The sequence below is a fragment of the Rhipicephalus microplus genome, chromosome X (assembly GCF_043290135.1).
Source record: "Rhipicephalus microplus isolate Deutch F79 chromosome X, USDA_Rmic, whole genome shotgun sequence".
In the NCBI taxonomy this organism is placed as follows: Eukaryota; Metazoa; Arthropoda; class Arachnida; order Ixodida; family Ixodidae; genus Rhipicephalus; species Rhipicephalus microplus.
Genome location: NC_134710.1, coordinates 293,661,138 through 293,686,882, shown reverse-complemented (window position 1 = coordinate 293,686,882; position 25,745 = coordinate 293,661,138). Strand labels below are relative to the sequence as shown.

At 45.9% G+C, this 25,745-nt stretch overlaps 1 protein-coding gene across 1 annotated transcript in view; it reads right to left on the bottom strand.

Moving 5' to 3' along the window:
• LOC119162165 (uncharacterized) overlaps window positions 1–24,189 on the bottom strand; it is a 123,534-nt gene extending 99,345 nt beyond the window's left edge. The window contains exons 1-6 of the mRNA XM_075879360.1: window positions 24,085–24,189; window positions 19,854–20,054; window positions 17,313–17,504; window positions 15,837–16,044; window positions 14,800–14,965; window positions 12,360–12,545 (exon numbers count right to left, since the gene is read on the bottom strand). Coding sequence (XP_075735475.1) covers window positions 12,360–12,545; window positions 14,800–14,965; window positions 15,837–16,044; window positions 17,313–17,504; window positions 19,854–20,037 — 936 coding nt within the window. The 5' untranslated portion in view covers window positions 20,038–20,054; window positions 24,085–24,189. The remainder of the gene's footprint in view (window positions 1–12,359; window positions 12,546–14,799; window positions 14,966–15,836; window positions 16,045–17,312; window positions 17,505–19,853; window positions 20,055–24,084) is intronic.
• Window positions 24,190–25,745: the final 1,556 nt, after the last annotated feature.

The window sequence follows — 25,745 nt, the reverse complement described above, 5'->3', positions numbered from 1 at the left end:
CTGGGATGTTATTCTTCCGTTTGTGACTTATGCGTACAACACCGCGACGCAGTTAACCACAGGCTTCTCACCTTTCTTCTATATGGGCGTGAGCCATGCTCCAACCTTGACACCATTTTGCCGTATCGTCCCGACGTCTCAGAGTTCAACCCTCTCTCTGAAATTGTGAACCACGCTGAAGAGTGTCGTTAGTTGGCCCGATCATTCCCCTCGGACAAGCAAGCACTCGAAAAAGACCGCCACGACCGCGACCTGCAAGTCGAGACTTTTGCCGTGGGCTCGCTCGTCTGGCTCCGACTGCCCTTCCACTCCCCAGGTCTGTCCTCTAAGTTTGGCCCCAAGTTTCACGGTCCTTATCGCGTGGTCGAACGTCCATCTCATGTAACCTACGTGATCGAGCCGGTCACGCCATCTACAGACAGGCGACGCCTTGGTCGTGAGACTGTCCACGTGAGTCGTCTCAAGCCCTATCACGACCCACTTCTACTTTCATCACCTTGACTTGCCAGGATGGCTCGTCTTCGTCGCCGGGGTATTGTAGAGAGGAAGAAGATTGTGTGCCGCAGTGGGTCACGCCTTTAGCGAGAGGATCCAAGCGCGAGCGTTTCCCCCAAAAGCTGTGATTCCTGAGTCCGTTGCTGCCGCCCGCTTTCTTCATCAATAGACCTGCTGTGCAAGTACTACTTGTGCCAATAAACCCCGTTTCACTTTCAATGTAAAAATTCTAACACTAAGGTGAATATTTCTGAGTTTATTCTAGTTAGTAGTAAGTGGTAGCTAATATTTTTATGATAAATGACGGATATATATATATATATATATATATATATATATATATATATATATATATATATATATATATATATATATATATATATATATATATATATATATATATATATATATATATATATATATATATTATGAAGTCTTGGTAGTCTTGGTTGCGACAGCGTTTAATTGAGGAAAGACCTCGCAAAACGAACGGGCAGAGCCAGTACACAGACGATGACGATGATGATGACCCAGAGTGGCAATGAGGACAAAGAGACAAGCGGATGATGGTGATTGTGATCATGCAGGGATGAGGACGATGCAAGTAACAAATGCCCACACTAATTCCCCCCCCCCCCCCTTGGAAGCGGACACCCTGGCCGCCGTAAGTCAAAGTGACGGGGAACGTCGCGTGAAAGGTTTCATGCGACAAACGTGGACAATCTCTGTGCTGCGGTAGCGGCGGTCTGTTGGGGCGATGAGTGGTGTCACACAATAATTGACCGGCGAAGTCTGTTCTAAAACAATGTATGGCCCGATGAAGCGTGGTTGGAATTTGTCACAGAGACCAGGAGTGCGAATAGGTGTCAAAAGCAGCACCTCGTCACCAGGTTGGAAAAACACAACGCGGTGGGATTCGTCATAAGTGATCTTCCGCTCGTGCTGTCTCGCTTCAGTATTGATGCGAGCCTGATGGCGAGACTGGGCCAGGCGGGAAATGTATTCTTCGCTCGAAGACTGACATGAATTCCCATGGCTGCTAAAGAAGGAGACGTCGAGAAAGGTAGTCGGGGTGCGTCCGTACACGAGATAAAACGGTGAGTAGCAAGCTGTTCACTGAACAGCGGTGTTGTAAGCGAATGTCAGGAATGGTAAAACAGTATCCCAGTTTTTGTGGTCAGGTTGGACGTAAACAGCTATCATGTCTGCAAGGGTTCGGTGAAATCTTTCTGTGAGACCATTTGTCTGAGGGTGGTAGCTTGAAGCTGTCTTGTGAGTAGTTCCAGAAGCGCGGAGTACTTCATTTACCATTTGTGACAGGAACACTTTGCCGCGATCACTAAGCAGTACACGAGGAGCCCCATGACGCAGGATTATGGCGTGAAGAATAAAGTCTGCAACTTCCACAGCTGAGCCTGTAGTAACAGAGGAAGTCTCAGCGTATCGTGTCAGGTGGTCCACGGCGGTCACTATCCATCGTTTGCCAGCAGATGTGACCGGGAGAGGCCCATAAAGGTCAACACCTACAACCTCGAAAGGCATTGACGGGCACGGAAGTGGCTGTAGAGGTCCAGCAGGTGCAGACGTGGGGAGTTTACGACGCTGTCATGGGTAGCAGGAACCGACTTACCGCGCTACACTAGAAGAAAGGCCAGGCCAGTAATAACGACATCGAATGCGGTCAAGAGTTTTTTAGGGGCGAAGCTCCTTAGGGCGTGGGCTTGCGTCCCCTGTAGCCTGTATGTAGCCACCTCTAGTTTAGTTCTTGCAGTGTTCACTAGATGGCGGTACCGTCCCCTGTATGTAGCCACCTCTAGTTTAGTTCTTGCAGTGTTCACTAGATCGCGGTACCGTCTCCTGTATGTAGCCACCTCTCGTTTAGTTCTTGTAGTGTTTACTAGATGGTGGTACTTGTAGCTGATGATGAAAAGATGCAAGATGTTATAAACTAGAAAGCGGTACTTGTAGTTGATGAAAGACGCGAGATCTTATAAAATAGGAATGATGTCACATATGGCGCGTGTCATTGGTTGAAGGCAATCGTTCGATTTAGTGCGGCGACGTACGCTAGGGGAGCGTTGTAATAAAATCCGTTCGCTGTTGGCGCGCGCTCGGAGTCGCCGGATGGATAAGGCTGCACAGCGGAGAGAGCGCAAGGCGGCAGCAGCGCGCGCTCGCAGACAGAATCCCGATGTGCGAGCGCGCGAGGCCAGGGACATCGCAAGCCATCCGTCGTCTAAGAACAAATAAAAGTTGATTTGTGTATATACACACACAGCGTTTCTCACGTCTTTACATGATGATCGACTGGGCGAATTACACGGAAGATTCACAGTTTGCCAATTAATCCCTCCGGAGCTTCGCCCATTCATCATCATTCACCCCGTGAATATGCCGTAATTTTTTTAAAACCAAGATGACCAGCAGTCAAGTCGTCATGGAAGGCTTCGAGCACCTGAAGTCGAAGAGAGCGTGGCAGTACATGAACCCGGCGCTGACCGTCAGGGTGGTAGACGTGGCGGTAGAGAACCCCTGTCCAGCTTAAAGTGCAGGAGTTGACGGCGGAGTCGCGCGTTTGGTGGATGAGAAACTCCCGAAAGGTGGTCCATCATGCGTCTGCAGTATGAATCGGACCGCTGGTGGGAGATAAATGTTGCCTGGTCGTCCGAAAAGGGTTGCGTTATTGATGCGAGCGTATGAACTTTGGTAGATGTGGCGGTTGAGTTCTCACCAACGCTGATATGGGTAGTTGGAAGCGGGCAACGAGATAAAGCATCGGCGTCTCAATGTTTTCTGCCTGACTTGTAAGTTATGTCAAAGTCGCACTCCTGCAAGCATAGTATCCACCGACCCAAGCGTCCGGACAAGTTCTTCAGTGTAGAAAGCCAGCATAAGGCATGGTGGTCCGTAACGACTGTGAAGTGACGGCCGTGGAGATAGGGACGGAACTTCTGGACCAACCAAACCACAGCCAAACACTCTTGCTCAGTTATAGTGTAGTTCTTTTCAGCAGGGGTGAGTACGCGACTGGCATATGCAACAACTTTCTCTAGGGAAGACTTGTCGCGTTGTAGAAGAACGGCTCCTATACCAAGGCCGCTAGCATCGGTATGAAGGATAGTCGGTGCGGCTTCGTCAAAGTGGCAGAGCAGAGGTTCAGACGTGAGTGACCGCTTCAACAGCTCTAATGCCGTTTGACATTCTTGAGACCACAGAAAGGGGACGTTCGAAGCGAGTAGTTGGTGTAATGGAGCAGCAATAGAAGCGAAGTTCTGGATAAACCGGCGAAAATAGGAGGCGAGGCCAAGGAAACTGCGAAGCTCCTTTGGTTTTTCGGGACGCGGAAAGTGAAGGACTGCAGAAATCTTGTCAGGGTCGGGCCAGATGCCATCTTTGCTGACGACATGTCCTAAGACCTTGATAGATTTGCTAGCGAAAGAACATTTCTTAGTGTTTATTTGAAGCCCGGCGCCGGCAAGGCACGTTAGAACTTGATCCAGTCGTTCTAGGTGCTCAGGAAACGTTGACGAAAAGATAATAATGTCGTCCAGGTAGCACAGGCAACTTTTCCATTTCAGACCGCGCAGCACGGTATCTATCATGCGCTCAAAAGTCGCGGGTGCGTTGCAGAGCCCGAAAGGCATCACGTTGAATTCATATAGCCCGTCGGGGGTTGCAAACGCCGTTTTCTGCTTATCGTCTTCATGCATGGGAATCTGCCAGTACCCAGAACGCAAGTCGATGCTTGAAAAGAATTCCGCGCCTTGTAGGGAATCAAGGGCGTCATCAATGCGTGGCATAGGGTACACGTCCTTGCGTGTGATCTTATCGAGCGCCCGGTAGTCCACGCAAAAACGCACAGAGCCATTCTTTTTGCGGACCAAAACAATAGGAGACGACCAAGGGCTAGATGAAGGACGGATGACTTCCCGTTTAAGCATGTCTGCATCGTTTTCTTCTATAATTTTTCTTTCAGTTAGAGACACGCGGTAGGGTCGGCGGTGTACGATAGATGTCCCAACAGTTTGAATTCGATGTGCTGTAGTATTAGTGCGGCCCAGCTTAGACGAGCAAATATCGAAAGAATTTGCATGTTTTTGTAACAATGTGAGCAGCTGCTGCCTCTGTGAATATGTCAATTTGCTGCTGATAGCGGTGGTAAAGGCGGAGGAAGAAACATGCTCACCGAGGCAAGGTTCTTTGGATGCGATGGCCTGAAGTGGCGTGACAAATACAGGCTCGAAGTCAGCAACACGGGCCACAGTAGTGCCCTGTGGCAGTAAGATCTTCTCCGGTGTAGAGTTGACAGCGGTGACAAGTGCCGAGCCATTGCAAAAACGAACGACACCGGACGGAAGAACTATACCTTTGCGAACGCAAAGTGGTGACGGTGAGACCAATACATCCCCGTGATAGATGTCGTTGGACGTAATGCTGACAATTTGCTCTTGTAGTGGCAGCAGTTCGATGTCTTTCGCAGCGACCAGACGAAGTGGCTTCTGATTGTCGTCGTCAAGCCTGTAGTCGGTGTCAGCGAGGTGAACGACGCGTTGTCCACAACAAATCGCCGCGGAAGCAGATGATAGAAAATCCCACCCTAAAATTAGTTGGTGAGAGCAGCGGGACAGGACAGCAAACTGGACATGATGGCGGGTGCCGTCGATGAAAACACGCACAGTACAAAACGCGGAAGGGCGAATGACGTTCCCCTGGGCAGCAACTAACGTGGGGCCATCGTAAGGCGTCATTACTTTCCTTAAATGTTCACACAAATCAGTACGTATCACACACAATGTCGCACCTGCGTCCACCAAAGCATCGACTCGCACTCCTTCCACTTCCAGAGAAACCATGTTACACGGGCCCGATGGAGGAATTTCAGTTCTAATTCCGAATGCAGTTTTTTCTCCACAAACTGCATCACTTAGTTTTCCGAATGAATTTCAGAGGTGAATGAGGCGGGCCGAAGTGGAGAAGTGGAACGGCGGAAGGGCGAAGGCGAGCGGCGTCTTGTGTTTCGGCTGTTTCGTGGTGCAGTCGATGCAGGAGGAGATGGAGAACGGTGCGGGGGAGACGAATAACGCCGACCTTGATAAGACGCCCCGGCATACAAATCCCGTTCACGCACGTCGTTCCGACGCTCATCTTGCTGGCGCTTTCGGCAGAAACGAGATATGTGGCCGCGATAGCCACAGTAGTAGCAGACAGGGCGAGACGAGCGCCACGGTGGGGAATAGAAGGCATTCGGGGCACCTATAGATAGCGCGGTCAGGTGAGCCGGAGGGTCAGGGGGTACGGAATGGTAGTTCACCGGGGGAGCGGCAGCAACTGACGCGTAGGATGGACGCGGCAATGTCACGTGGGCGTCGCTGGGAGGCACGGCAGCCACTTGAGGGTACGTGGATACAGGGTGAGAAGCAGGTGGCTCTACGGGCGCAGAGCCAGTCAGGGATGTAAGTTCCTCCCTGATGATGTCACGTAAGGGCATTTCCGAAGGCTGTGTAGATCGTGGTGTAGGAGGTGTGAAGCCCATGGACCGCAATTCTTCACGTATAATGTCCCGGGTGAGGTCACGCAGATGGCCATCTGACCTGGAGTGGTGGTCGCCAATGTCCGGTTGAAGGCGAACGGAGTCCAGCGCATCAAGGCGCTGGCATGTCGTCACGACATCAGCGATGGTAGCTGGGTTTTGCACAGCAAGTGCATTAAAGGCAACAGGCCCAATGCCTTTCAATATGTGGCGCACTTTGTCCGATTCCGGCATGGATATATTGACACGCCGGCACAGTGCGAGGACATCCTCGATGTATGAAGTGTACGATTCACCGGGATGTTGTCGGCGAGTATCAAGTGTCCTCTTCGCGAAGGCGGATCGAATGTCCGGGGTCCCAAAAACGTGTCGCAGCTGCTGCTGAAATGTAGCCAAGTCGGGTAAGTCAATGACGTGGTTAAAATACCATGTCTTTGCGACTCCGGTCAGATAAAAAGGGACGTAACGCAGTTTGGCGGCCTCGTCCCACCGATTATCGACACTTGCGCGGTCGTAGTCGTCGAGCCAGTCTTCTACGTCTTCTCCACGACGACCAGCGAAGAGCGGGGGTTCCCGCTGATGTCCGTGTATGTAAATAGGAGGCGCAGCTTGCGTCGGTGCGTGGTTGATGACATCAGTGCCGGTAGGCTCGGTCTGGGACATGCTGCCTGACAGTGGGCGCAATCGGCGGCCTGAACGAAGCTCCAGCGGGTAGAGCGGGCTGCGGGAGGTAAGAGGACTGAAAATCCACCTCCACCACGTATGAAGTCTTGGTAGTCTTGGTTGCGACAGCGTTTAATTGAGGAAAGACCTCGTAAAACGAACGGGCAGAGCCAGTACACAGACGATGACGATGATGATGACCCAGAGTGGCAATGAGGACAAAGAGACAAGCGGATGATGGTGATTGTGATCATGCAGGGATGAGGACGATGCAAGTAACAAATGCCCACAATCAATATATATATATATATATATATATATATATATATATATAATGAGATCTAACAATCATGCCAAGGAAGGTATATATATATATATATATATATATATATATATATATATATATATATATATATTTATATATATATATATATATATATATATATAATGAGATCTAACAATCATGCCAAGGAAGGTATAGGGGAGGTTAATAAAAGTAATAGTAATGTAAATGTAAAGAAGAAAACGTGAACGAAGACATAACTTGCCGTGCTGGCAGCTGACTAGCAGATAACGAGCTGGCAGCTGAACAATAATCTCTCGTACGAAACATTATTGGTCAGGTGTCAGCACGTAATGAGTTCATTGGCTACGTGACACCAAACAGGCAGATAGAGTGTTCCACACTCGCCGTCGTGGCTACTAGACGTGCGGATTGATGCTCCCACGTCTAATGCACATATATAGCCGATAAAGTGGACCGGGGGGATCGCCATGGTAGCTCAGTTGGTAGAGCATCGGATGCGTTAATCACTGGTTCGGTGCCTGCCCACGGCAAGTCATCTTTTCAGCAACTTTTCTTTCTTCACATTTACATTATAGTTACTTCTAGTAACGTCCCTTACGTATAACTTTCTTCGCATTATTGTCTCTTAGATCTCATTATTATTGTGTCTAACAAAGAAAACTAGCCCTTCAATGTACACTTCTTTCTTTCACGATTATCTTTAATCCATGGTATTCCTCTTTGAAACAGAGAGGTGGCAAGAAAATCAACTAGTTATTTTAATAACAGGTGTCAGTTCATCACCGTCTAACATTCTGGCTATCATTTTTTTTCTGTATGCGAGCCTCTATTTATACGCTTACGTACACCTATAAACACTGATCCAGTTAATCGCATTCCTGCTTTTTTTTCTTTCCATACTCGAATTTTATCTGGCCTCTGGCTCATCTAAGCCACCGTAGTTAATACGTGGGTCATTTGAAAAGTAAAGACCATTTGATCTCTGACCCGCAGGTCGCGGGATCAAATCCCGGCTGTGGCGGCTGCATTTCCGATGGAGGCGGAAATGTTGTAGGCCCGTGTACTCAGATTTGGGTGCACGTTAAAGAACGCCAGGTGGTCAAAATTTCCGGAGCCCTCCACTACGGCGTCTCTCATAATCATATGGTGGTTTCGGGGCGTTAAACCCCACAAATCATCATCATCAACCATTTGATCTCGAAAAAAAAAAGTCAAAACTTTGCCGGAAAAGCGAAGCGATGAACGCAATAGCAACAAATGGAAAGGCCACGCGCAGAATGGAAAGCAGATCGAAACACGCCACACGTTCCTCACGCACAAATGACGCACAAAACGTACTCACAGGTACGAATGCACGCGAATAAGCGTCTCATTGGTTACTTTGCTGTGTCTGAAAAGCGCGCGCTTTTCGCAAATGGAGACTGCAGTGATTGCAGTGACCTTTGTGCACCCGGTAACTACAGAAGAATCGTCCCGGGTAAAGCCCGAGGCCAGCCAAAGCGTACGGCCTTCCTCTTCTCGCCGCCGCGAGACAAGGGCGCGTGAGGGAGCGTCGCTCCCCTTCTGTAAGCCGGGCAAAGTACGTGTAGAAGATTAAAGCGGGCGCTGCCGCGCGATGTGGCGATGCGCGCTCATTGCGCCATCTAGCTGGTAAAGCTAAAAACACAGTCCCCCCCCCCCCCCCCCCAAGATGCTCGTGAGCAGCGGTAAGTGGTAGATATAAGTAGCTTTCCGTTTGAACGGTGAAGGATGTGCTCTGGAGTGGCTCAGTGGTTAAATGCCTCGCCTTCATGACGCAGAGGTCCTACGTACGATTTCACGTGCTGGAGTATTTTTTTTTCTTTTTTACGTTTTCATACATAGAGATACGTATACATATACGGTGCTTGACATTGACGCCCACGCCGACCCCGCCACCGACGCGATGGCAAAATCCAGCCTGGAGTATCCATATAATAACTATCGCAATAAAAAATATTTGCTATAAAACGGAGCTGAATATCTTGCGAAAGTATACACCACAGCACTCGCAGTTGTGAGTAGGTCTTGGGGTGGCATGGCAAGTTGAGCATAAGTTATAGACTGTTGCGTGAGCCGAGCAGTGACGGCGGTGTACATTAGAGGCGCTGCTGGCACGCTACCTCTTCACGGACGAAGTCCTTGATTGTGGAAATGAGTGACTGCTTATCGGTAGGACGGGCAGCTAGCTGCAAGCTTGCGAGCGTGTCTGGCGTCATGAGGACTTGACGAGCAATCGCGCGCTGCCTACGCAACTCGTCCAAGCTCTGACAGAGGGAGACGAGTGAAGCGATTGTGGTGGAATTTCTCGCCACCAACATCTGAAAGGCACCATCCTCGATACCCTTCAAGACGTGCCTGATCATTATCTTTCTCAGGCATGACATAGTTGACGCAGTTGCATAGATTCAACACATCCTCGATGCAGCTTGTGTATTTCTCACCTGGTTCTGCGCACATTGACGCAAACGCTGCTCGGCGTGAAGCTTGCGAGCGGCAGGTCATCCAAAGACGTCCGTAATAGCAGTCTTGAAAGCACATTACGCATAAATGTCAGCTTCGTGGTTATTAAACAACAGCTGCGTGATGTCCGCGAGATAAAACGTGACGTAGCCCAGCTTACTTGAGTCGTCCCATTTGTTACTGGCGCCGACTTAGTCGTACCTCGCCAACTAATCTTCCACATCCGATTCAGTGAAGCATGTGAAGATAGGGGGATCTCGTTGAGGATACATGGCACCGCAAGTGACATTGATGGCCGAAGGTGCCACTTAGAGAGGAGTCTCGGTCGCCATGCTGGTGTCATGAAGAGGGGGGAGCTTACGGGAGCGAAGTTCCAGGTTCGCACGGGGAGTCCACACACCTCCACCAAATGCCACTGGATTTGTTAACGTAGAAGGCCGAAGAACGTCAGCAGACCCCACATCCAAGCAAGCGCAAGCTCGGGTCGCGCGTGTATACCACCGAGGCTGTGGCTTGCTTTCCTACACCTGTTTCATCGGCGTCTCGCATTGTTCACTACAGGTGCTAAAAGTTTTTATTGGCTGGTTTCAAGTATGACTCTACTTTCTTTTTATACATGATCACCGTAAACATTTAAACACTTTTAGTATGCACCAGTTTCTTCAGTTCTTCTCCACAGAAGTTCACCGTCTGCGAATTTTTCGCTGTTTAAGTTGGATGGTAAGCATTTTTGGTATACAACTTGCACACCCGTTCAGTTTTTTAAGCTTTACCGTTTCAATCTGGCCAATTGTAGAACGTTCAAGAAAAGGAAATTTACATGACAGATTACAAACTGTCAGTCATCGATCTAAAGGTCATTCTCGGTCCAATCTTTGAATAGTTCCACTGGTCTTAATGCTCAGCCTACTACTCCGCTCATAGTAGTGAGAATCGCGTGACCATTTGTGCAGTATCAGCTCCACCTTCTGACCATTCATTCATTCATCACTGTAGATTCATGAACTAGGCACGGCTGCCCAAATTTCAGAAGGTCATGATCCTTTCCCTTGCGAAAATCGAATTACAACTCGCACTTCCCTGCTGGCAGGAACGACGATTCTCGCGGGCATTTTCATCTCCGTTGCTCGTCAAGTAAACGACCAATGTGCCAGAACCATAACTGCTGCACCTTGCTGAAGAATGAACAGATGGCCCTGCACAATTATATATTTACCTATTAGCAAACGGTTCTTGCTTTTCTACTGACCCTCGTGCATTCATCCGCTTGAAAGTTTAGCGCCTCTGAAATACTGATGCTATCTAAGGGTCTTGGTGCTTGGTGTCGTGGATTATCTGATGATGCAATTGCAATGTTTTGAGCATTTTCCGAACTTGTCTTGTGGCAGACAGATGGCTGATCCCTCTGGGAATGTTTCCCTCGATACGTTTTTTTTTTTTTTGCTCATGCACCAAGCTCGGGTTTTTATAGGTAATGTCTTGCTCATCGTTATGTGTAGCAAACTTTTTCTTGGTCCTTCTTTATAGGCTCTGTTGTAAATATTCACGGTTCATCCGTGTTTATCCTTCAAGTCAATTTACTGTTTCTTTCATTTTCATTTTCATGACTCATCCGCTTACACTTTGTCGGTAATTACCCTGTGCGTAGTTGGTGCCGACTTTCTTGGCATCGTCACCGGGTACGTGTCTGTGCTGTGTGATGCAAGCATTTGAGCACTTTAGTTCCACTTCCCTTCACACACGTTTCTGTGTCTGGCGGGAAAAATAGTTTTTTGTTGAGCGCTTTAAGAACTTCAGACAAAATCGGCCCCATATCAACCATCAAAGTTTAATTCTCGCTTCACCGGGTGCCATCAATGGTAATCTTTCCATTGTGCTTTAGTTGAAGCCCAACATCGACAAAACACGAATTGATGCTGGTGACGTGATCGGAGGGGGAGGACTAGTTACCACCAGAAATCGTAAATAAATCGTGAAGGCCTAAAATAAACCAGGTAAACAGGACGGTGAAAGTTCACAGCAAAACTTTGCTATTCATCTTATTCAGTCTTCAGAAAAAGGAGTGTCTGCTACCTAAGCTAATGCTTTTGATCTATAGCGGCAGAACAAAAGTAGGTAGCTGTGCGAGCAAAGTTCGTTGTGGTCAGTGGTGTAAATCATGTAGGGAGGGGGTCTATGGGGTCATGACCCCCTCTGAGCTCAAGCTGAAGGAACAACCCTTGCAAGGGCCCTTCCTTAAGACTTAATTTTTTAAAAACCACATGCCAAAATGACTTGACAATTATGATAGCACGTTTAACTCTGTTAATATTTTTGTAGCGTGTACCTATGTTCAGTACCCGCCAGCTGTGTCAGGCTACGGAAATCTCTACTGCAACTAGATCGGTTTCAGAAAATAGTCAATAGAACAATGCAAATGCGAAAGCTGGGAACTCATATCATTGTTTGATTTAGTTTGAAGCAATGGTAATAATTTTTATAAAAGCAAAAATGAAACCAACAACATTTATGAAAACGAAAGGACGCCATGGCATGGTGTGTCCCCCTATGTGATTTTTTCTGCATTTACGCCGTTGGTTTCGTTAAATATTGAAAGTAGCATAACCGCTCTATCTTCCATATAGATTGTTTTTGTTGTCTCTGTAGAAATATAGAAGATAAAATCTTTGAATGACATTGAACAAGTTCTTGTAGCATCTTTCGCCTACTAAGAAACTCTGCATACTCAAAGTGAATTTTTGTTTATGATGATGCCTTGTTAGATTGAAACACGAAATAATTGGACTACCAGCTTAGCCACTCCCTAGCTTGTTTCTATCACCGTATGAGCTAGTTCGTAAGTGAGGATGTCAACGAGTGAGTGAGTGAGATAAAGCTACATGCCGTTTCGTTGTGGTAGGTTCCATCCGGCCGTGATTCCCTCTCACCAGGATCGGTCCGGTTGAGGAGTGGGTCCCCGTAGTCGGCATCTAGTGGCGGCAGTGGTATGGCGCACCCAGGAACGTACCTACTGCACAACTCGTAAGCCGCGTCTGGAGCGTGGACTATAAGCAGTTGCTGTAGGTCTCCCTGCAGAGAATCGTGACAACGAGTATAGCTGCAGTCACGCTCTGATAAAATAGCGCGAATCTTTCTATTGTGCGCGTGCCACCAACTTAGCGCATGAGCATTTTTCTTTCAGGATAGTTCATATTCGAATACAGTATAGCAATTTTTTCCCGTCACGGAGGTTCAGAGGTACGCGTTTTGCATGCGAGCCCAAGTTACCAGCTTCAATACGGTAGCTTTTTCAGCTATAATCTGAAAATCTGAAAAAAAAGCGCTATAATTTAGTAATGTTCGTCTGTTAAGATGTAGACTATGAGTCCTAGGTAATTTGAACTACCTTCTGAAGTGCTCCATGTCATACGTGCGCAAGACTGAAACTTGGTTTATTGAACAAAGATAATATACACCACCACAGTACCACGTATACCCATGTATACCACAGCAGTACCACAGTAGCTGTGTCACACTTGTAAGCACACATGGTCATAAGCTTAAAACATCTCCTCTCCGATGGTCTATCGCAGCCTTATTGTAGGGAGATAAATTACATTGTGAACCTGCAAAATTATTTCTTGCTACTTAAAGCAACCTACTGAAAGCAACAATACTCAGAAAAAACACGTGCTCACTATGGGTCACTCCATCTACTTGTGAGAACGTGAACGGTACATGGGCGATGACACCACAGCAAACAAAACATTAGGAGAAGCAGCACGTAGAACCACTATTGCGCAGAATCACTGGCAAACGGTTCTTGCAAGAAATATCATTTGTAAGTCCATGGTTAGGTCATTATAAAATATGGTGACACATTGCTTAACCACAGATGCATCGTACTATCAATAGGTTCGCCTAAAGTTGTCTTTACAAGATCAGTCAACAAGCACGCTAGAATAAAACTGGAATAAGCGTCTTAATTTCGAAATATTCCAGTTATCGCGCAGCCCCAGCAGTCTTAGCAGGCAGATTCGTGTAATTCCATTTCTATACACGGTATTTCAAGAAATGTGTCCAATATCCTTTAGAAATCACAGAACGGAGGTATCTGCGTGCTATTTGCGGCACTGCCTTTACTGTGGAAAAAGGCACCTTCAGATAGGCACAAAAAAAAATTGCGGCAGTAATTATAGCAAATTATACAATTACTTTTTTTTTTACCAGTGGTAGTAGCTGGTCGAGTCAAATAGGCAAATTCAAGCCCTTCCTTCGAATAGTCCATAGCCACTTTGAAATTTGGGAGAAGCGGCCACTGGTAATCACCGCGGAGCGATGAAATTTGGCCAATTTAGCTAGCGAAACCAAAACCGATGCACCAAACAGCGCATCTACCATTCACTTCGACAACACCTACAATGACGACACTGTTTCCCTCGCATTAGGGTAGAAGACTAAGCGAGTGTCAATAAGCGAAGTGTGGCAGCTTGGGCTAGTTGGTGTGGCATGACGATAGTTATAGTGCGAGAACAAAACGACGACACAGAGATAAGAAGGACCTTCGTGTCCGTCTTGTCTCTGTGTCGTCGTTTTGTTCTCGCGCTATAACCATCGTCGATAAGCGGCCTCGAAGTGAAGTGCCCAAATTGACGGTTGATAACGGCGGTTGATGACGGTCAATAATAATAATAATAATAATAATAATAATAATAATAATAATAATAATAATAATAATAATAATAATAATAATAATAATAATAATAATAATAATAATAATAAATATTTATTGTTTATTATTTGTTATTATTATTATTATTATTATTATTATTATTATTATTATTATTATTATTATTATTATTATTATTATTATTATTATTATTATTATTATTATTATTATTATTATTATTATTATTAAACTTTTTAGGAAGAGGAGAAACGCTGAAGGCTTGACTATTTATTGCTCCTGCCCCTCCTAAAAGTACACTTAGGCGATTTTACAGCAGTGCACATCAACAGCCTAATTAACAGCGTAAACTAACAGAAAGTGAGTGTATAAACATGAAAGGATAAAAAAACTGATTTGTCAGCAAAAATGCAATGCATTTTCATTAAAAATAATGTAACAAGATGACATTCCAACAATTTACAACGCAGAATTTCAGACAATTTGATATTTACGAAAAATTAACCACGATAAACGCCGAGTTTCCGTAAAAAATATAAACTCCAAAAAAGATGCTCTCAATTTCAAAAATAAAAACTTCCAGAAAACACGGAGCCCTAACTATAATGTACATGAAGCGTCCAAGAAGCGCTAGTGCAGCCACTAGCATCACCACACCTGGAAGGGATCGACAGTGATGTTCAAAGCCTGTCCGACTAGAGTGACTCCCGAAGTGTCGACAAGTACGTCGTCGGAGCGGGCCATCTCCTCAGTCTCGCGCACCACGCAGTCCTTGACTAGGGTGACTGCGTCGCCTTTCACGCTCAGCCCCATACGATGCCACCTGCACTTAGTGTCACAGAAGAAAGTCACTCTTCATGTGCCGGCCCTGCATCGCTTCGGTATCTCGCAGACAAAATTGAAATTCTGCAATACGTGCACGAGAAAACATTGTGAGAGCTTTCACAAAACAAGAGTGTTTGCTTATGCCCCCTCTGTTGTCAACCGCACAGAATAGGCGTATAAAGAAGAGCCTATAAGATGATCGCAACCTGACAATGCTGCTTCGAGCATCTGCCTATCAGTCGCGTTTCGTTTATCAAGGACGCCTATACCGTTGCAACGGCAAAGTTATAAGTTGTAAACGTCGGTTTGCTTACAGGTATCGTTACAAGTATACGAAATTATTCATAGACAAGAATTTTTCTCAGCAAGGCGTCTAAATGAGAATAAGCCAGCATAAACTGAAGTTTTCGACAGTGTTATTTATACACAGGCAAGGTACCTTTCGAGAAGATACCGGAAACCTTCTGAGATTGTTTTCGTTCTTAGAATAGCGTTCCCTATTTAAGCACGATGACATGCAACGAACGCTCTTAATATAGTGAAACTATTGCACACGAACAGAGAGATGGTACAACGCACGCAGGTGTGCTTGCGAGTGCCTGTGTGCTAGTTGTACTGAAGGAAACATCCTTTTTTTTTGTAATTTCGAAAGCCTTTCTTTAGACATAGTAATTTGTTTTATCAAGTATAGGCATATAAATTTGCTTCACTTATGAATTCGCACTGTGAACGGTTAGACTTCATAGACGTGATGACATGTACGCGTAGTTCTAATCACAATCCTGACTGATGTTACGTCTCAGTATATAAACATGCAAATGTACAAGATAATAACAAAAACAGTAGAATGCATTTCTCGGGACACTTGCTTTCCGTCGTTGAAAGGCTCAGTGAATACTGCCGAGTAGACGGTGCTTGCGTTGCTACTGTCGGACCGCAGCGCGAAAGTCAAGTTCTCGCCCACGTGCAGTGTTAACTGCTCCTCGTCGTCCCAGTCGTAGACGGCGAGCAGGTAGCCTTGCGTATTCTGTTGCATGCGAAACGTGGCCAGCACCGAGAAGTCTCGCGGGAAGCCGTCTGCAAGGCGTTAAAAAAATAAGCCATTTCATATGATCTTCCTCATAGAAAAAGAACAGTTGGGTGGGAAGCCGGCAGTGGGAGAAGCTTATTTGCTCATAAATGGAAACGTCGGCGTTAGCAGCGCACAAGACTGAACAAGTTGTTGACTACACTAGCCAGCCCACTAAACAGTTTCTAACGGGCGCTTTTTTGACGAATAGCATATATCGAAGGAAAAAAAAACAATGAGACAACGTACGCACGCATCACACAACCGAAATTATAGTTGGACGCAAATATGAACCAAGACGGACAAAGAGAAGATAGCGACAAATAATTATCAAACTTTTTTGTGTCGTTGCATTTTCTTACCTTTATGTGTTATCATGCGTGTGATTTGAGCGAAAAATTTACAGCCACATGACGTAGAATCACCAGACAGATACGAACAGGACGTATATACAAGCTTTCATGCATAGTGAATATAGAACATACATACACTGAACATGAGCTGTCAGCCCATGTTAAATAAGCATAAAACATGTTTTGTCTGTGCAGTAAAATTAGCTGAAGACCAGCATTTTTACCGTTTTTGTTGTGTATGTGTGCGTGCGTGCGCGCGTGCATGTGTGTGTGTGTGTGTGTGTGTGTGTGTGTGTGTGTGTGTGTGTGTGTGTGTGTGTGTGTGTGTGTGTGTGTGTGTGTGTGTGTGTGTGTGTGTGTGTGTGTGTGTGTGTGTGTGTGTGTGTGTGTGTGTGTGTGTGTGTGTGTGTGTGTGTGTGTGTGTGTGTGTGTGTGTGTGTGTGTGTGTGTGTGTGTGTGTGTGTGTGTGTGTGTGTGTGTGTGTGTGTGTGTGTGTGTGTGTGTGTGTGTGTGTGTGTGTGTGTGTGTGTGTGTAAGCTAGCCAAACCAACCACTTTAAGTGAGCGCGTTGCATTATAGATGGGTTGCACTGACGTCACTAAAACCACACCGTTGGAGCACCACCACCGAACAACGTGATGAGACTGTGAACTTTGTGCTGTCATGTTTGATCTTTGTGCTGTCACGTATAATCACTGCGTGATTATACTGCCTTAACGTAATCTAAGCAGCCGTGTTGGATCCATATTCTGCGTCAATAACGTCATGTGCAAGCTTTCAACGTCTCCATAATACTTTATCTCTGTTTATTTGTGTCTGTGCATGCATGTGTTTGCGTTCCAGGGAATATTTCTTCAACGCCTTGTCTAGCTAAAACACACAAATGTTGATAAAATATCTAGTTGGCATTCAGTGGAACGCACATGGAAATGCTTCCACCGTGGACACCGAGAGGTTGGCTCCGGCCAAAATGCTGTATGCTGTGTCTGGACCCAGAAACATAGGCGTGCCATCGGAGTCCAACCAGGCTGGTCGTTGATCGCAGATACCCGGCCGCACCTCGACACCCGGAGGGAGCAGACCCAGGTCAACACGGCCAACCAGGTCGACAGTATCTGGACACACAATCCCAAATGTGACTTTGTGATAAAAGCCTACTAGCGCTTCTTTTTTTAGTCTCGTGAAGATCGCACTAGACTAGGTAGATGGTGTACGTACTATATTAGCAACGTACGTTCTAACCGCATCTACTATACGCATCATGTCACCACTTCAACAGGGTTCTGTGATGAGGGTTCATTTGTACACCAGTGCTTCAGGAGACCACTCCCTTAATGTGCTCTTATATACTAGTTATTTGAGTTCTAATATGTAGCTCAAGGAAATGAGCAAAGTTTAGTCACTCTGACAATATAATCTCCGTGATAACCTATCCTTTCGGGGCGCTCGTGTACACTGCGCTTCCACGGGCCAAAACCACGAACAATATCCTTGTGAGGTACACCGTAATGGGGAATTTCCGGTAAAGTTGGTGACCTGGAGTTCTTCAACGTTCTTCCCTTCAATATGCGGCTGGCGTGGCAGAGACACAGAATAAGAGGACGAAGCTATCACTATTTCAATAATAGGGACATTGTCACTAATATTTCAATAATAGTGACAATTACAGCACGTTATAACGTGCTGTAATGTGCTGTTTGTGCACTGTTCAATTATAATGACCAATTCATTGTTAGTTTTGTTACCAAGTATTTTGTTGTTGTTATTTTATTACCGTGCACTGTAACGTTTTTCATTATAAGCTTACTTCTGATTTCCCTCTAACCCCCCTTACTCAATGCTTTAGTGTTTCTGAGGTATTTTCCAATAAATGAGCTGCATTTAGAGGTGTCCTCACAAAACAGATACAGTTGGACGGCTGGTTGGCTAGACGCCTACTTCTTCAATGAATAAATGATGCCGTAATGCAAGTCACTTGATCAATTCAAAAGACAGCACAATAACGACGATATAGGCATGGCGACAGTCAGTCGTGAATAAAACATACGTGTCAATTCGTTCGACGTAGGTATGAGCCCCAGATTTTTACCAGCACGGCTTAGAAGCAATATTTTTCTGTAATAACCAGAAAATTACAAATACGATTGTATGCTTCAGTCAGCTTAGACAGAATACTATTAAGTAAAAAGCCGCCGATGTTCATCTTACGTCAGCTTGTGGCATTGACGGTGTCGGCATGCAGCTGCTGATCCAAACCGGAGGCTGACGCAGTGCACCTATCTACAGTTGGCCCGCAGTTCACGCTTACAATAAACTTGAGCTCATTGTTAAAAAAATATCAACAGTGCAGAGAAAAACCTGAATGCACCTACACCTACCGATGGCGCCTTCTCGCAACTACGGTTGACTAGAAAGAAAAGCATGCATACATATACATCACTTCAGCCACATGACCTGGCTAGTGAAACATCCAAAATAGTAAGAAAATATAATATACACACGGGGCTAAAAAAACACGTGCCTCAGGATCAGACACTTGGAGTGCTGATGAGATATGAAAATTTGCTGTCTGTTAGTGTGCCGGAGAGTGCGATTACGCATTTAATATAAGGGCATCAAAAGCTACACACAAGTTCACAGATTACAAATGCAATATGTTCCCCCTTCTACGCAGCAAGGACATTCACATATAGAACCCAGCAAAATTGTACCGCCGCTTCAGAACTGATGGACAAAAACGGTTAACGTCTGATTATGTAGCATGTACAGTCATCAGCAAGCTTAACTAAAACGCTCCGCAGCATGTCCTGAAACAGTTTGATTGAAGCTAGTGCAGCACAGTTTTGTGTTCTGTTGCCGAGATGTTATACCCATGCATGCCGACATACTATATGTAACCATACCGAGGTATTATCTCGGCAAAAGCGCTTCGCCGCTGGCATCCAAACTAGTCCAGGTCACGCTTGTGGAGACTGTACCTAATAGCGAACCAAACTCTTTTTTTTTGGCATTCCCTTTCGTCCTCACTCATCCCTACATCCCAGCGAATGTCTTGACCTTTTTTAGGCAGTCTTGACTGCTCCACAGTGACATCGTAACCACGTCCAAGGTCTTCCAGTGAGTACAGCCGACATCACCGCTGCAGGACATAGGTTTATATATTGTGACAACGGCAACAAGGACTAACCCCCGCATTCTAGAACGTCCCTTCACTCGGTACTGTACTTCGACTCGAGAATTTTGATGTCAGATCCACATCTTGGCAAAAAAAATGTATTGCGTACGCAAGGTGGCGTTCGCGTGATCTCCGGAATCACTTTGTGTTAACCGCTGACGCTGAGAGGTGGCGCTGTGCTCAGCTCGGTTAAGCAAAGAGTGAAGTTCCTGTCACGACTGGTTTCAGAATACGGGGGTAAGTTGTTGGAATATGAAGTTTTATTTTTTTATTGAAAGAGCGTACATGCCTGCTAGAAGCTGTGCATACACCATCCCGGTTGCGTGCAGCACAAAGCACGCCAAGGCGGCGGTCGCAGGCAAGTGCATGAAAGTGCCAGCGGCCAACGTTGACCGGTGCCGTCGCCGCCGCCAGCTCGTACAGCCTTCCCACTGGAAGTCGCAGCTGCAGGCTTCACTGCCCATTTTTTTCATCGAAAGCAGCGAAAGGCCTGCGTTTAACACATACCATTTTGAATGGCGTACGGGCGAGAAAAGGCATTTTCCTGCAATACGTGGTATGAAAACGTGCGTTCATAATTATTTGATATTGCGCCCACGGCAAGGATTTTTCCATAGCCTCTTAAAGACTGCTTTGCTTTGAATACCCTAAACACAATCAGTTATCTTTTACTTGACATTCGTCCATGGCCTAACTGCACACAATGAGAAAGGTGTCGTCGCACGCAAGCATTCGCTTCGGGATGGACGTATACGAGTGAGTAACAGTTTGCGCTCTATACAAATAATAAACAAGACAGGTGTGACGCTCCTGGCTGCGTTCGGCAATTTCGGCTAATTTTGTATGCAGCAATGAGCCACAATGTGAACAAAGGGGCATTGCTCTCTTCGCTGAAAATAGTCTGCATATAGTAAGCGGACAAACAAGCCGCGCATACTATATGCTCATAAATGCGATTGCGAGAACTCAGCACGCCTCCAGCAACTGTTGGCATAGTTTAATATATCTTAATGCAATATTAGCAGAATAAGATCTGCGGCATTCTATTACTCTTGACTGAGTTACAAATCTCACTTGCAGTCTTTTTGAGAGGGGGCGGGGAGAGGTGGGGGCTTGTATTAAACACGATAGCTAAGCGCGACACACGTTGACACCTAAAGTTAACTAATCCACCCATATTTAGTGCAGTCAACGAGTAGGAAACCACATGAGTGGAAGGAAAACAAACTTATGACAACAGCGATTGCAACGTTAAAGAATGTGGCTCTGATTATTCATCACTAGTAATTAATTGAAGATTGGAATGTGAAGCCGCTTAGAGGTTCTGAATACCATCTGGTACTGGTACAATAAGAGAAGCATCAACAGAAGATAGTTTGAGGTAAGCATGCATTTAACCAGCCATTCTAAGAAACTTTCACATTATCAACTTTCCCAGTGGGCTATAGGGTATCTTTGTCTGCTTACGTTCATCATGCAAAGCCAGCTTCAGAACTCTACAGACCAGTGCATCTGAGAAAGCAACGCAGTTAGAAACCACTCCCGCGATTGTACAATTGCAGCAGTAGTTAACAATGATCACGAAACGTAGCCTCGATGTGCGTACGTGCCTACCAAGCAAATACCAGAAAGCGGGGAGTCCGTACCTCTGGACGTCGCCCACAGCGCCGTGAGCCTCCCTCACGCCGACCTTTTATTACTAATGCAAAACACGTGTTGCCAATATCCAAGTAATATCGTCTCGAAACAGACACTCCGACTTATCTTAACCCTTCGCATGCCTCTTTGCCCGGTGATGTCAGCACACGTGTGGCTGCCCGAGATCTCCCTCACCGGTAACCATAAGAACTATCTAATCTCAATGAGGAAACCACAAACGAATAACTTCTGGGATATCGAGACGTTTTCAATAGCTGCAAGCGAGAATGTCTTAGGTCCTCTCTATGGCACCACACATTGACCCGAGAGGATTCAACCGCATGGCGTCGACTACAGCTGAACACATTGCACAGCCTCTACGGCATTTACATCCTTCATCCGCTATTCCTACACCGATAGGTGGCCTCGCTGGGGAGCAATTTCATGCTTTTATCACGTAGCGTTGCAATGGGAGCGTCCGCTGGCCGGGTCCTTCCCCATTCGCTCTCCTCTTCTAACGCTGCGGCATTAGAATGACGAGCTGTGTGGCGGAAGCTTGGGCGACCAGTGGGCGCCCGCTCGTCTCTCACGGGACGTGGTAGCAGCTTCTGGGGCTCTGGACTAAAGACCCAACCTGACATATTTACGAAGAGAACATCAAAAAGTCTGTTTCTGTCTCGTCTAAATATATTGAAAATCCGAGCAGCTTGTGATCATTGCCAGTAAAACCAAACTAATGTTTTTCGTGTATAAGTACAGGAAGAAAATACAACTTGCAGGCTGTACGAATACTTAGGCTCAATTCCTTCTCTGCACTGCTACATTGTCCATAGACTTTTTGCACCGACTGCAATTATACCACAGCTGCAGGGAATAGAATCAACATCTAAAACTATCTATTATACAGCCCAAGTTTTCTTCCCGTGGCTGCAAACGATATAGGTCTTTACGAAAATTCTCAACACACGATAATGATAAAGCAAGTACGTGCGCCATGAGAAGCTGCATCATGTACCTTGAACTCAAGTGGGAGTGTATTTAGCATTTTGCCTCATCTGAATACCATCACCATCTTCATGCATACCATTTTTCACGTGGGCTCTGCTGATTGTGCTTTTTGGCCTTTACCACGTCTCTCGGGCTCAGTGAAAAATTGTCCTAACTGCAACGCCACAAGAAGAATAACTTGTATGACAGAAACCAACGTTGTGGTTCTAAAAGTAATAGTACCGGCATTTAAAGCACGTTTTTGTTTCGAGGACAACAAAGCGCAGTTCGAAAGCTTTAAACGACAATGTTATCATTCGATAGCCACTTGAAAGACCACATGCAAAAAAGAATAGAACTCTTTGTAAAATATTTCTTAAGCAAATACCCAAACTGTAGCCTGTTCAACGGACAATTCGAGTGACGTTCAGTATACATCATTCTGCTCACTTTTTAATACGATGTCGAGCACTAAAGAAAGACTCAAGAGTGCCAGTAAGCTGCGCACTAAAAAAAAAGAGATGTGATGAACGCGTACAGAGGTGAGAGCTGCCAGTGTGACTTCCTGTGTAGCCATTTAATTCCCATTGTGTTCGCATCTTCAACTAGGCTTTGTTCAGCCTGAGCACCTCCTTCCGGGCATTAGGTTTTTGAGGAGCCTTTTAAACAGAACAGTGAGGTGGAAAAGCACTGTTTTTATCTTACGCTGCTTATTCGGGGTCATTCTATCTCGATTGAGTTCATCAACGCGCATGTATGTCATGTGTAGTGCGCATGTATGTGTAGTGCGCATGTATGTCAACATTATGACATAATTCAGTACAGTAAGTTATTCTGAATAACATGCTTCATTTCTGCACTATAAAAATTATCATTTTCCTATAGGTGGTGATTCATAGTAAATATTGTCTATAATTTTCGTCATTTCTGCCTTGGCACTATGGGAAAAGGGGTGAGCAATGGTCACTGTTTTTGCTATTTTAATTAACCCTTAGTGAAACCATGACCGTTTAGTGGCCTTTGGCTCTAGCCTACGTGAAATAATCGGGAAAACATAGGAAGAAGGCCCTACTAAATAGATAGAAGTACTTAAGAACCTACCTCATAAATCGAATCAAAGAACGGTATACAGAAAGAGGACGAATGGCTCAGTCGCCATATTTCTGTGTACCACCTATATTACAAACCAAATTGCACCCAAATCTATGCGTTCCTTTTTTATTTTCCGTCAACAAGCAGGGCAAATGAACGGCGACGCATTCATTGCACCGCTCTCTGAATACGAGCTTTAAAATCAGCCCCTACATGGCTTTATACAATCATGTTCAAGAGAGATATCTTAATGCAATTCATTTCTATTACGTCTTCGCAAGAATCACCAACGGCACTGATATATTCCTATTTTTATATAAAAAAACTATTGCCTATGCTAAGTGGTATTAACAATACACATGTACATAGCTGCACGATGACATGGAACACAGGTAAAACTAGCTTACGTTATTTTATAAGCAGATTTGGTAACGGTCTAGTCATCTATATTTTCGGAAAACAAAAGAAGCTCCCTTCTCACACTGAAACGAATGACCGAAAAGCCGTTCGTTTCATCGTTGGAGCGAACCTGCAGAGTGCGGTTTGTTGTCCACTGAATCACAGATCACCTGGCAGTGTCTGGGAACCCGCTGAAAGTTGCTCCTTTTTGGTTTTTTTTTCTCGAAGCCGTCTGCAGAGGCGGAAGTAATGCCCGTGCATCGCAGGACGCAGGTGACGAAAGGCTGCAAAGAAGATGCTACGAGCCACAACCTTGGCTATTTTGTCAATTCATCGCGCGATACGTACTAACACCATCGAGGTATATGTCGGGTTCTCGCTAACCCGCGTGTTGGCGTGCTTACCAGTTGGGCCGTCGATGAGCCGCGGCTTCTCTCGGGGTAAAGGGCCGTCGTCCTCGACTGGCTGTCAGCGTCGGGCCCAGTAGCGAGGACGAGGCGACGTCAACGAATCGCGCACTCGAGAGCGCGCGGATTTGACCCCCGTGGCCTGACCTCGGGCCGGCGACGCGGCTGAGGCGACGACATGGGCCTGCCTCGTTCTGCGAGAGACTTCTTTCGCCCCCGATCTCAATCGCAGTCTGCCCGTTTCTCTTCGTTGCCCACGCTCTCGTGTGTGTGTGTGGATAGCTCGTTTCAAGCCTTTCTCCTTTCTTCCGCCTCTCAGTCCTCTGTTCGCGATTACCAGTTGCGTACTTTATACTTTCCATGCTCATCGTTCATCTATTGCCACTTTAAACGCTGCGTCGCCTTCCTCTTCTTCGTCGAGGGCTTGTTTATATTGATGGCCACAGTCTCTCGCCTACCCGGCATGCACGGCGTGCAAGCAAGAGATGGCCGGGACTCGCGTGAGGACTTTCGAAGAGACCTTCAACCGAAGTGGAGCACAATAGCATTCGTGCCAGCCGCTGGTTCCTATCTTGGCGGGTGTCCTTTCACGTACAAATGACGCGGCTTAGTTTCAGTGACGAACTTCTTTTAAATGCAAGTTCGCCGCTCCATGTTTGATCTACGTGTCACGCAGCAAATCGCTGCGCTCTCAACTGCATTCGGCGATTATAAGAACACGGAGTTGGCCCCAATTTATTTTACTGTACCCGAAGTCCACAATAACCATCTGTTTCTACCGTCTGTATTCATTAAAATTCAGCGGCTGTTTACTGAACTCGGGGCCTCATGTTATAATTATCATTGACGCAACATGGCAGCAGTGTTCTGACTAGCATTTCGTGGGCGAATAAATTGTGGCAGATTTCCAACACTGCGGCAACCGGTTTCACAGGAAGCAGTCAGTGAGTAGCTATCTTTTGCAGTGAAAGCTCTTATGAGATCAAAACACAGGTCACGCGCGGGGACGTAGTTGTCCGCCACCGCCGGTGTCCGTAACCAGTATTGAACGAAAATAAACTCGGTAAATAAAAAACACAAATGATACCCGGGTCCACTGCGTGACTGCCCAGTATTCTGCCACGTAGCCACGCCAGTGCTTAGAACTCAATAAATAAAAAAAACACCAAAGACACAGTGGGATTCGAAGCCGGGTCCATTGCTTGCAAGCCCAGTATTCTACCACTGAACGATGCCAGTGCTTAGAATTCATTTCTAGACTAGCCTTAGGCAGGCTCGATGACGGAAAAGGAATAGCGTTAATATGAGAATTAAAACGTTTTAGAACATCAAAGACACAGCCAGGCGTCACACAATGGGAATTGCGTAACGACTAGGTCGTCCAATGCTCAAACAGATGAGAAAACTTGTTCTCGATCACCCATTACCTGTGGTGCACACCCATTTCTGGCATATATGTTCATCGTCGTCAACCACTGCAAAAAAAAAGTTGCACAAAAATTTTAACAAATGTGTAGCGGATACCACGCTTCTCAGAAGAATGACGAAGAATAACATAGCAAATGCTGCTGTACTACTCATAAATTATGATTATTAATGTCTTAGTGGGTACCCAGCAAGTGTGTTTGCAGCAGTTACCCAATGAGTAGTTAGAAAAG